Source organism: Rousettus aegyptiacus, unplaced genomic scaffold (genome assembly GCF_014176215.1).
Source record: "Rousettus aegyptiacus isolate mRouAeg1 unplaced genomic scaffold, mRouAeg1.p scaffold_m13_p_4, whole genome shotgun sequence".
NCBI lineage: Eukaryota > Metazoa > Chordata > Mammalia > Chiroptera > Pteropodidae > Rousettus > Rousettus aegyptiacus.
In genome coordinates, this window is record NW_023416307.1 from 64,092,168 (window position 1) to 64,105,229 (window position 13,062).

A 13,062-nucleotide genomic window follows, 5' to 3' on the forward strand; every position below is an offset into this window, starting at 1 on the left:
TAATGCTTTGGGGCAGCTTTTCACAATTGAATGTCACTGTGTTGTGAAACTACAACACAATCAACATTATTATATATCAACTTTAAGATATAAATACAAAAATATCATAAAATCAAATAAATAATAAATATTCAGTGGATTACCTCTTTACCTTTAGCATAGCCCTAATTCTATTAAACCAATAAATAAGAATTTATTATTTTGCATTATGGAATTATTACATAAAAAATTAAGACTGAAAACTAATACAAGTCTGCTTGATCTTTTAATTCTGTACACACACAATTAATCGAACCAAGGTAGACATTTATTTCTGATTGGAGTAGTTAGCTTTGGAATTCCAGGAAAATTAAGTGTGAGGCACAATAGTTTAGTTTAGTTTACCATTTACTCTAAAAATTTTATATTCATACATGTGACCTAATGATCACATGTATGAATATAAAATGCTATAAACAACCAACTGTGTGGAAGTAATCAATCTCAAACTTCAAAAAGGCATAAACTTTAATAACAAAAATGAAAAAACTTGTTCTTTAAATTTTTCTAGCAACTTTTTTAATGATAAATGTTTTCTTTAAGTATATAACACCTACAATATTCAGCCAATTCACTCTAAAAACACTTCACGACTTACTCTGAGAAATGCAATCTTGTTTCTGACATCTGTCACAATGGTATTCCAACTGTCTACTGCAGCCTTTAATTGAAGTGATTCCAGGTTGCTGACAGAGACAAGGAGACACAAGAAAAAGCTCTTTCTTTTTATATACCATTTAGGTTTCCAAAAATTTCCATTATGTTCTCTAGTGTATATGTAAATAATGTAAAACAACAAAATTACCTCATCACCACCACTTACCTCGAATGGGCACAAAGTTGTATGGAAGGGCTTGTTATTAAAAATAAAAACAAGAACTAGGAATTTAAGATTTCTTTTTTTCAAAGTCAAATATAACTTCTGGTTTAGAACACCAATTTTTTTTCTATTCGGGTTATATATTTTTAGGACATATTATAAAACCTTGGCACAGGAATCCCTCCACTGAAGTAGGAAGGGAGAGAAAACCAAAAGGGAAATTGCCCTAGCCATCCAATGCAGGAGCATTCTTAAAGATGTCGACTCATCTTAGAAGCAGGTTTTAGACTATCTTCACCCTGACATCACAAGGTCACAGCTGGCCTATCAGGCTCTTCTGCAAATTAGTAAAAGATATTCCCTATGGGAGGGCAAATCAGAAAGAAGTACTTCTTCTGTAAGAATGAATTAGATTGTTGCCTCTATGACATACATAAATTGCACAACTACAGCAGCCAAATGACTTAACAGGAATTAACATACCCACCAAATGACTTAAGTAGGAAAGGGTTTGAGATGGTTAGGGTCTGTCCTTTCCAGAAGAGATTTCAAAGCCTTTCAAAAGTCTCTATTTGTTATAACATCCACACCCCCGTATCACCCAGTACAACAGTTTTAAAAGAGCAGAACAATTTATCATTGAAATAATCTTATATAAAGAGGCTAGATAATATTCTAATTCAGAGTGCTCTTTCTCTCTTTAGCAAGCAAAGATAGACTGATGACTTACAACAGTGCTTCATCAACCAGGATGCACATTAGTATATCCTGAGAATCTTGCAAAACTTCAGATATTCTGATTCTTCAGAAATGAAGAATGAAGCTCATTAAAATGATAACTTAAAAAAATAATGGTGCCTTGGCTCAGAGATTTTAATTTAATTAATTCTTTAAGTTTGAAGGTGTACACCATAAAATCATAAATTTAAAGAGAATCTCATGCAACCTGCCCAAAATTTGAAAATCACGAGCACAGCAGGAAATTGACTTTAACATATGATTTTAGGTGCTAATACTAATTTTCCCACCAATGTACTACAAAGGTATTTATAATCAAGCATTAGAAGAGAAAACAATTAAAAAAAAATTTTCTACTTAGACTTCACCTTGATTTGTAAATATCTGGTCTTCATACATGTCTCTGACTGATTTTTTTTTTTTAAAAAAAAATCTATTTCACTGTGGAAGAGGGAGAAAAACCTGTCAGCAGCTATTCTTGCATTCAGTAGACTTCCCAATGCTTCAACAGAAGTATCAAAGTGACTAGATGACTTTTGAGGTTTAAAAACACAATAGTTTCTTCACTCCAAAGACTCTGATAGCATATACGTGAAACACATGACAGATTACGTTCAACCTTGGAGCCACTTGTATCTCTGAGATCAAGAGGCATTAAGAAAGAGGGAAAAGTTTACCTTGCCGCCATCTGAGTCACTCTGGCAAGCTGACTGAGGCACTCCTTTTCAGTCTGTTCTAGATGAAGCAAACCAAAATCTCTACGACACTGCAAGAAATATACCTACAGGTTTTTAAAAAAGAGAAAGAAGGTGAAGGTAGCCTTGCAAATGAACACGTTCTTTTCTGAATCACTTCAAGTAAATTTTAAGCTATTTTTCAATCTCTTTCAACGGCACCTGAGCTTCTCGACCATCCACAATGCGTTATAAAAGCTTTTTGATCAATTCTGCAATTTTCACTTTTTTTAATTCAATAGTTACTGGGTTGGTAAACATTCTAGAAGCTTAGTTTTCAAACTTGCACATACACTGGAACCATCTCAGAAACTTTAAAACATGATGCTTTGGTCCCAGAGATTCCAATTTTAATTGATACTAGAAGTAACCTGGGTATCAAGGTAAGAACACTTGAAAGAAGTCCTGCTATTTTTCTGTTTTCTGACTGATAAAAGAGTAAGAAAATAATCAGACCATACAGCACCATGCAGTCCAAATGTTATCTAGTCCAATGTCAATCCCATAGCAGGAATCCCTTCTGCACCATTACAACAGTCTATTATACTCTCAGACAGCATTTATTTCTAAAATTAATAATGGAAGTAGAAGGAAACTTCTTGACTAAAAGCAGTGAAAGACAAAGAATATAAACTTGAGCTCTTAAGGTAATTTGAGCTTTTTCTTTTCTTTCAGTTAAAGTTAGCACTCCAATACTTTATTCCCCAGGGATTTGGGGTTCAGATACTACTTTCTGATTATTGACTTCTAGATTTCTGAGTAGTCTGCTAAAGAAAAGAACTTATTACGGCAGAGGTGGGAAGGTTTGTAATGGTTTTAATGTCAAGGAGGTCTCCAAAAACTTGCATCTTAATATATACCAACATAATCTACAAACAAAAATTACATACATATACATATACAATCATATTTCCTTTGAGAGACCCTAGCTGTGGGTTTCTAGGCTAACTTAGAAAAAACTATGTGACTTTCTGGGTCAAGAAAATAAGTTGGTTTTTGACATTGGATGTATAATGTATATGTGCTTTTGGAAGATCCATGTAGGGAGTAGCAAAGAAGGGAGATAAGGCAGCAGTGAAATGTTATTCTTCAAAGTCTGCCTTAGTGACCTGGCTTCATGAGAATTTTCCCAAGATGTCTCCATTTGTTATGTGTACTGAAACAGACCAATTTCTTGGAATCATCTGGGGAAAAATAACATAAGATAATCAATAGTAAAGTAATCATGTAAAAAATGCCAGTGAGTCAAAAAAACACAAGGTTTGGAGCTGAGTTTTTCTGGCTGGTCCTGAGATGTCTTATTTCTCTTTATTCAAAAAGTAGTATTTTTTTCAATTCTTTAATATACTAGTACACAAATAAAACTTCCCTACCTGACCCCCAACTCTTTCTCTCTCTCTCCATTTCTCTCTCTCTCTCTCACTCTCGCTCTCACATTTTTTTTTTTTTTTTTTTTTACCTCAGCTGTTAAAGCTCTGCTAGTTTCTGTATTCAGTTTGGTTAAGTATGTTTTAATTGTGCTTTCCAGATTATGTTTCTCCATTTCCCACTGAGATCTGAAATATATGGTCATTAAAGAGTCAGTAACATTGCAGCAAGGACAGACTTTTCTATCTTATTCAAAAGGAAAAAAGATACAAGCTGTTCAGTGAATAGTTAATAATTTCTTGGAAAGTATACAGCATATAAAATTGAAAGAAGACATTACTTAAACAAACTTATCCTTTACTATCGACAGCATAAAAATTTTAAAGCTGTCTATATAGGCTAATTATTTAAAACTTGACTCTGAAATCAAGTTGTCTGAGGATGAATACGAGTTCTGCAACTCATTAAATGTGAAACCTTCTTTGTACTTCATGTAAAAATGGAGAAAACTATATTACCTCAAAGAGCAGTCATGAAAATGCAAATATATACATAAAGCAGTTTGTGTTTGACACATTAAGTACAAAATAAATGTTAGCTATTATCATTATTAATAAATTTTACATAAAATAGTTTCTACAAGCCTTTTTATATTCCAGCAATAGCAACTACAAAGGTTTTTGTTATTCCTGTCATAAAGCTAAGTCACTGCATTAAAATATTTTACCGTTTAGTCAGTGCTTATATTCAACACCTTAGAATGAAAAAAAATTCAATAGCTTGAGAGGGAGGGAGATGATGATAGAACATTATTTATAAAGGACATTATGGAAAATGGCTACCTGAGAGGTTTCTCTTTTTCTTATTTCAGCTTGAGCACCAGAACTCTAAAGCATACAACTCAAATTATGTCTTTAGTGGAAACGATTAATTGGAAATACAACACTGTGACAGGGAACATTCACAAAAACTGTCCTTAATGTTTTATTAGAAACTTCTGGATACTTTAGTTCCTCACAAACACTGATGAGAAACTTGACAAAACAATATGTTGTTAATACCATTAAGGCAAGAGTATTTTGAGGGAAAAATAAAAAAAAAAAAAATCAAGGAGATATCTTAACCATGAGAAATACAGTCCATTGAATACTGTATAAAATTTGCCTATAAGAACAAGAGAAGAAAACAGATAAACTGGACTTCATCAAATTAAAAACTTTTGTACTTCAAAGAATATTATCAAGAAAGTGAAAAGACAACCCACAGAATGGGTAAAATATTTAAAAATATCTGATAAGGGACTTGTATCCAGAGCATACAAAGAATAATTAAAACTTAGCAGTAAAAAGACAAACAACGCAATTTAAAAAACGACCAAAAGAGGTGAACAGACATTTCTCCAAGTAGATATACAAACTCTACATATTAATCATTAGTAAAATGCAAATGAAAACCATAATGATATGCAACTTCACACTCACTACAATGGGTAAAATAAATACAGATAACCTAAGAAGTGCTGGTTAGGATGTGGAGAAATCAGAACTCTCATCCATTGTTGGTGGGATTGTAAAATGGTACAGTGACTTGGAAAACAGTTTGGCAGTTCATCAAAAAGTTAAACACAGGATTTACTGCATGTCTCGTTTTTAGGTATATAATCAAGAGAATTAAAAATATATGTCTGCACAAAAATATGTATACAAATGTTCTAATAGCATTATTCAGAAGAGCCAAAAATGAAAACAAACCAAATGTCCATAACTGATGAAAAAAGAAACAAAATGTGTTATACCCATACAATGTATATCCAATACAATGAAGTATTATTTATCTACAAAATGGAATGAATACAGACAATATACTACAACACAGATAAACCTTGAAAACATTATGTTAAGTGAAAGAAGTTAATCACAAGAAGCCTCTCACATTATATTATTCCATTTATATGAAATGCCCAGCATAGGCAAATCTACAGAGACAAAAAATAGATTAGTGGCTGCCAGAGCTTGGGGAAGGGAGAACGAGGAGTGACTTTTAATGAATCAGGGTTTCTTTTTCGGGTGATAAAAATGTGCTGGAATTAGATATTGGTAATGGTTGCACATCTCTGGGAATATACTGAAAACCAATGAATTGTATACTCTAACAGGGTAAATTTTATGCTATAAAATTAGATCTCAAAAAAACTGTTAGAAAAAAATTATCTACAGGCAAATCTATGAATGAGAATAAAACTTAGCCAGTTTCATAAAGCAGTCACACCTAGTAGTACTGATTAGGGTAAAGAGATAACTCTTTTAAGCTCTAGTTCCTGACAGCGGTGTGTTGCGGAATTATAACTCGTCTCATTGAAAACTGCTCTCAGCAGCTTTCTAGGGCTAGAGCTAAGGTGAACATACCTCCCATTTGCCTATGACTCTTGTAGTTTATACCCATTGTCCCAGTGTAATTATTAATACTGCTCAATTTCAGATTCAAAGTGCCCCAGTCTGGATAAGAAATTATACTGTTACCCCGTCAGAATATGCTGAGTGTAGTAGTTTCGGAGAGGGTGCCCTCAACCAAAGCAATAGCTGTGTGTACCTTTTCATGGAAAGTTGCTCTTTAAGATTCTTGATTTCATTATCTTTAGCATGGCTCTGACGCTGTAATCTAAGCAAAGAAGAAAGTCATAATAAAGTCATTAATATAGTCAGAACAGATATAGATGAGGGGGGATTAAGTTATGTCTATTTTGGGCTACAAATCTTGAAACTGAAAATAACTGGACTCTAATACCTACCTAGTCCTTCTGAAATTTATCTTATTTCTGATGTCTAATCTACTGACTTCCCAAAGAAAAAACTAAGTTCTAACCCCTTAGTATTAAGTAACTGTAAGTTAGAAAACCAAAGAGAAGACTTATCTTGTATTCCTAGTTCAGTGACTCAGGAAAATGTCTTCAGCTCTTTGTACTTTAGTTTACCCACTAGAAAACAGAGATGGTATCTTCTGATGTTCTCGGCCTTTGGTAGGACTGAGAACTTTAAGTTTCTTAAAGAGGTATTATACCAAGTCATGCAAACTATTAAAGACTTAGGGCTTAAAAGAAATAAGACCTTAAATATAGGAGACTGTGTACAAATAAGAATTATAATGAAAACTATAAATTAAAACTGGGGAATTACTACATGACCTAATCATGAGAAGACTGGGTAAAAATTTTGTTTAAATCACAAAATACAACCTGCGATTAGCTTAAAAACTAAAATGTGAGATGCTATTCAGAAAATTGCAAAGTAATACTTTTTTGGTTAACATATATTCATATACCATTTTTGATGTTTCTCCCTTGTGCTGCTGTATTTCTCTTCACAACCAAACTTGTATGTTACCCTGTTAATCTGCTTTGGTAAGCAAAAGCACATTTCTCTTTAAGTTTCTAACATGTTCGGACACTTGATATACACAGGAGTTTTAGTTAATATAAGTTATTGGAATGGGAAAAGCCAACATTTAAAGTTATTGTTTTAACTACTAGAGACCACCCATTCACCTTTACTCCAAGCTTCGTAGAAGCTGTAGACTTAAAATCTTTTTTTGTTGGACTGAAAATGCAATGAAAGAAACCAGGTCTCTATACAAAAAGAGATTACGTTCTTAAGTAAATAATAGAAGCTTTGTTACTGTAGTATACAGGAGTACGTAGAGAGAACTGAAAAGTGGTAAGGTTTCTAAGACTGACATATTCCTTTGTGTACTTCCATTACTTCAATATTTTACCCAGCTAAAGTTTACAGTGGCTGATAAGAGTTGACAGATCTGGTGGGGAATTCAGAAGACCTATATTCTTAAATAAAAGAAGATAAGGCAGGCACAGTTCCTATTATTCAGCTTAGAAACAAAACAGCTAAATATGTTCAGGCAGTCCTAATTTATCAGTCTTATTTGTCTTGTGAATAACATGATAGTGTAGGATTAGATTTTCTTTTCTAAAAGGTTTAAGTTCTCAAACTTACTCTGGCTCGCTATTAAGTTTATTATAAAGCTTTTATTGACAGCAGTTTCTTAAAATTTATTACATGTTTATTGCAATTTGTACAAAATGTCACCTTAATATAAACCTTCTTTGTTAAAACTGCAATCATCAACTAATATTTGCTAAGTATTTACTACAGAATTAGCACTGAATTAGGCCAAAGGTAAAAAGGTGTGGTTTCGGTTTTGCTTCTTATTAAACACCATATTCTAAGATGAAAGAGATGAACATTTTATAATTAAAGAATATTTATATTTTTATCACATACTCCTAGGACATGATGAAGTGAGTAAAACAAAGAAAGACTCAAAAGTATACACAAGAATACACATAGGGCTCACGCTTTTTTCTCTGCCTAGATGCCTGCTGTCTTTTCTCCCATCTCATCCCACCTAGCCTAGGTTTAATTCTATATGTCTTCACTGAAGTTCTTCCTAATCACAAGAATCAATAGTACTCTTTTTTACTCCAACTTTTTGAGCTAATCATAGATTCACATGTAGGTGTAAAAAATGATATAAACTAGACAGATTCCATGTATTCTTTACCCATCTTCCCCTAAATGGTAGCATCCCGCAAAACAACAGTATAATAACCAGGATGTTGACAGTGATACAGTTCAAGATACTGTACAGCTTTATCACCAGAGGAGCCCTCATTTTGCCCTTTTATAGCCACATACATTTGCCTCCCACTCCCCATCTCTTCCTCATAACCTTGGGACCACTAACCTGTTTTCCATATTTATCATTTTGTCATTTTTAAAATTTTGTCATTTCAAGAATGGTAAAGAAATGAAATCATACAGTATATAAGCTTTAGGGATTGCTTTTATGCACAGCATAATTCTTTAATTTCTCTAATTCTCCAATGTCTAATTCATTCCTGATAGTACTGTTTATATCGTCTCTTTTTTTGTCAGTTTTGCTAGAGGTGTGTCAATTTTATTAGCCTTTTCAAAGAAATAATTTGTTTCATGAATTTTTCTCTATTGTTTTTTTGTTTCCAATTTCCTTATTTCTAATCTTCATTATTTCCTGTTTCGGGTTATTTTGCTTTTTTTTTCTGTGTTCTTGAGATGGGGGCTTATGTTATTCATTTGAGACTTAGTTATTCTCAGAACTGCTTTAGTTGTGTCCTACAAATTTTGATGTACTGTATTTCCACTTTTCAGAGTCTTCTTATGTTTGTTTGTTGTGTTAGGTTCAGGGTGCTTTTGTTGTAATAAGGACTTTAAGAAATGGAGCCATCTTGGTGTAACTGGAAGTCCCTCTGTTAAGTATAATTTTGATACGCTCATGTTAACTATAAGCTCCATTAACTCACAGTCAATGTCTAACACATCTTGGTATCTTCTATATGTGCCTTACATAATTTTTCTCTCACAGTGAGTACTTAACAAATGTTTGGTGAATGTTCAAAACTGAGTGTTCACTGTCGGACGACGTATGCATGCCCTAAAATGGTCAGTTTGTAGTCTCAGCATACAAGGGTGCCTGGGTCAGCTACCAGAGCTGAGGTGGGATATCCTCAGGTAGTGAAGGAGAGAGGAAGCTCGTCTGCATGGATGGCATTACTTTTTGATCTCTGATGTAATTAACATATTTCTGGGTTGTTTATTACGTTCCAGGCTAAAAGATAAAGTTTTGAATCCTTTAATCCACCAGCTTAGTTTGCCCAAACTATCTTAGGTCCTCACTTCCTTCTGAACTTAAAGGATTTAAGTCCAGCAGGGACAAGCCTGAAAGTGTTTGCAACTGATATGTTTCCAGAGCTATGGCATTCAGTTCTTCCTAAAAATCCCTTCAAGTTGGATGATATGATATGTGGAAGAAAATTTAAGACCTAAATCTCTGTCAAATATTTCTCTGATTTTAACTAGTTTTTTTGACTCCTCAAAGATATTTCCTAAAACTTGTTTATTCTCCCTATTAGCAATGTAGGAACTACAAAGGATCTAAAATTAGACTTCATGGATGACTGGCATCTTGTGGTATAACTGTTCATTAAAATAATGTTACAATTATATATTACTATTTCAACTGGTATTTGTTGGAGACAGTGATTAGTAGGGAAAAAAAATAAAGCAGGACACTCATTCTTCCCTATTAAGTCAGAATTTTTAGTCATAGGCATTTAATATTTAAGGTTGTAAGAGAAATGAAATTGGTAGGGGTGAGAAGAGTCTCCAGGAATTTCATTTATTTTCAATCTCTTGGACTTAGAACATAAACACACTGAGAGATCAATATAAAAAAGCATGCAAGTGATTCCATGGTGTCTTTGAGGAATATATTCATCATACACTATAAAAAAAACAATTAATCATGGGTCACATTTTTACAAATTAGAGTCGTGATCTGAAAGTTAATTATCTTTCTCATGTAATTCTATTATCTTCACACTTGTTCAACTAATACATGAAAAGCTTTATATAGAGTGAACAGTTGCTTATTTCTCAATTCAGTTGGCAAAGCAAATATATAGAGTTGGTTTTAAAGCAAGTACAGTCCTGGGTTGGCAGTTCCTAATGTGCAGTCACAATGCCACCTAGTGGCTACACAGGAATTATCTTTCAAAGAGTATTCATAATTGAGCAAATCTAGAATTTCTTGTTATCAATAGATTTGTACTTACTTGGAAACTTTATTGATTCCAAAAGCCACTTGTTGGTTAAGAGATGTGATGATTTTGTCTCTCTTTTTAATCTGCATTTGGTTTTCTTGCCATCGAAAAGTCACTGTTTTCAACTGTCTTTTGAAATCCTGCTCAATGAAAAATAATATTTCAGTTAATTCTGTTCAAGTCACCAGAAGTTGAAAGAAAAAAATTGTTTTTTTTTTTAAGAGAAAAAAGACCATTAAGTTTAACATTTGATCTAATGGCAAAAGTACTCACTTCACACTGAAAGTGCAATTTAGAAAGCTGCTGCTGTCGGGCAAGCTTTTCCTTCTCAGTTTCTCCATATTCTGTAGTTACCTTGTTAGTTGAGCCCTATTAAGTAAATAGAAAATAGAATATGCATGCTTTATTTTCCTCTTTAAAAACACTAATATTCTAGTTATTTAAAGAGGATTTAAAGTTTCTGTCTATTTATGCATTGTAGTTCTTGATGCAAATATCACTCATTAGTTTAGATAAACCCAACCTCTCCCTAATTACAGCATTCACTAAAAATACCAATTACTTGTCTACTAAGGCTACCTTAGGATAACATTACCTGCATGATTACCATTTTAAAGCTTTAAAGCTTTTACTATTAGAAAAACCATATGAGGTAAGCACTCATTATTCCCATTTTAGAGATGATAAAACTGAGTACTTGCCCGAGGTCATACAAACACTGAGTAGAGGAGCCTGAATTCTAATTCAGGCAGTCTTAATTGCCCAAGAACTTAATATTGTTACATGGCATCACCTTGGTTTAATATTCAACTTCTCCAATGTAACATAAACACTCTGATCACAGGGACTGTGCCATAGTATAGGTCCTGACACAAAGCTGGTGCTTGCTAAATGTTTTTTTTGAATAAATTAATGAATAAGTATTTTTCAACAAGAGTATGACATTTTTATTCTATTTTCAAGTTCTCATAGTTCTCATGACTATTGAATAACCAAAGGCCCTGCATTTAAATTTTACTGTAATATCTAAAGCTTAGAAAATGTCATTTCGGTTAAAATATACACATTCTAATATTATAAATGGAAAGGAGAAAAAGGAGTTATGACAATTATATGAATGTTGTATTATCAGCCAGGAAATTATTTGTGCTAGCTGTACCCTGAGACAATAAATAATCCTACATACTATATATCATTATATTTAAACCATAGAACAGGTTATCACAAAATTACCTCAGTATAGAATTCTCATGAGTAGGTAAATGAAGTGGTTTTTCAAAAAGAAATCTTTCATATGCTTTGTCTGAGTAAATGCTCCGTAGAGTACTTAAATCACGTTCCTATGTACCTTACAAGTAGGTACATCCTTCCCAGCAGTGACTGCTACCAGGAAAGGAACCAAAGAGAAAAACTGTTGTACAATGATATTTTTTGTATATGTTTCATGGTAACAACTAATTAAAAAAACAACAACAATGAAAATACCTTTGTTTTACAAAACTTTTTCTTATGAAATTTAATTCAATGAGGCTATGCCAGTTCTGCACACCCTCTCACCCCGAGGTATTTGAAAGTCCTCTACAAGGAATATATTTGTAATCAACTCTGCCCAATAATTAAAGCCAGGAAACAACTGTTGAGGGCTAAAGTGAAAAGTTCGAGCTCCTAAAGCTCTTTTTCCCTCATTTATCCCTCTGTACTGCCTTTCCTGTTTTTTATTTCTCCTTAAAGGCTAAGCATAAACCACTAGCTAACATGCTGTTCAAAGTCATGGGGGAAAACATAGGTTAACAATTATTTCTGAAAAAGGCAGGCCTGGGCTGTACCTCTCCAATTAGGCTTACCTGCTCTATCATGTCCAGAATATGCAGTTCATCCAGACTATAGAACTTGTCTTCAGCTGAAGAATCTTCTTGAACATCACTTGCATCATCTTTCATAAATCTACTGACTGGGTGTAGATTTGCTGGCTTTTCCTTCAATTGTTCTTCCTTTTCTACCATATTTGGGCTATAGTGGTGACATAATCAATGTGATCTTTTATAACTGTATAGAGCTTTTCATATAAGCCATTGTTTCCCAAATTAATATTGCACTGGTCTCATGAGATACTCAGCATCACAAGGGTTCATGGTCAAGGCAAGTTTAGACAGTGCTCATACTATGCATTTTTCTTCAAGATTCACAATGAAATTTAGCATATTTGAGATAGCAATCGAAGTATCTTTCTGTTCATCCCAGAGTTTTCAAGAATTATGAGACCATGAAGTTCACTTTTCAGATTTTAACTATTAACATCAATTACTTTGGGAAATATTGACAAACATTTCCACATCTGCTAGCAGCTATATTACTTTATCACAACATTCTTGACAGTAGGTTGGTTTAATCAACTTCAGCACTTAGGTTCAGTGTACATTTAAATAGAGGGCTGCAAACAGCAACAAAGTCGATTTAGAGATGAAGGTTTCTTTTGTTAACAGAACCTTTAAAAAACTGTAGTGATAATATGGATTTCAATAACTAGGAATAACTACAAAAAGAATGAAAATACTACACATATAATGGCAATTAACCCATTTTTATGCCTATGTATACAATGTAAATGCATGTTACTATCCTTTCAATTGGTCTATTATTTTGTAACTATGAATTTCCATCCCAATATCATTGAGTGATAACAATAACTAACACTTTTACTTATAACATGATGT

At 33.1% G+C, this 13,062-nt stretch overlaps 1 protein-coding gene across 13 annotated transcripts in view; it reads right to left on the reverse strand.

Moving 5' to 3' along the window:
- DZIP3 (DAZ interacting zinc finger protein 3) overlaps positions 1 to 13,062 on the reverse strand; it is a 99,893-nt gene that overhangs the window by 23,186 nt on the left and 63,645 nt on the right. For all 13 annotated transcript variants that reach the window (XM_016162458.2, XM_036219939.1, XM_016162446.2 and 10 more), the window contains 7 exons: positions 12,193 to 12,358; positions 10,622 to 10,717; positions 10,361 to 10,488; positions 6,289 to 6,357; positions 3,791 to 3,887; positions 2,275 to 2,378; positions 638 to 725 (listed from right to left, as the gene is read on the reverse strand). In XM_016162458.2, coding sequence (XP_016017944.2) covers positions 638 to 725; positions 2,275 to 2,378; positions 3,791 to 3,887; positions 6,289 to 6,357; positions 10,361 to 10,488; positions 10,622 to 10,717; positions 12,193 to 12,358 — 748 coding nt within the window. The remainder of the gene's footprint in view (positions 1 to 637; positions 726 to 2,274; positions 2,379 to 3,790; positions 3,888 to 6,288; positions 6,358 to 10,360; positions 10,489 to 10,621; positions 10,718 to 12,192; positions 12,359 to 13,062) is intronic.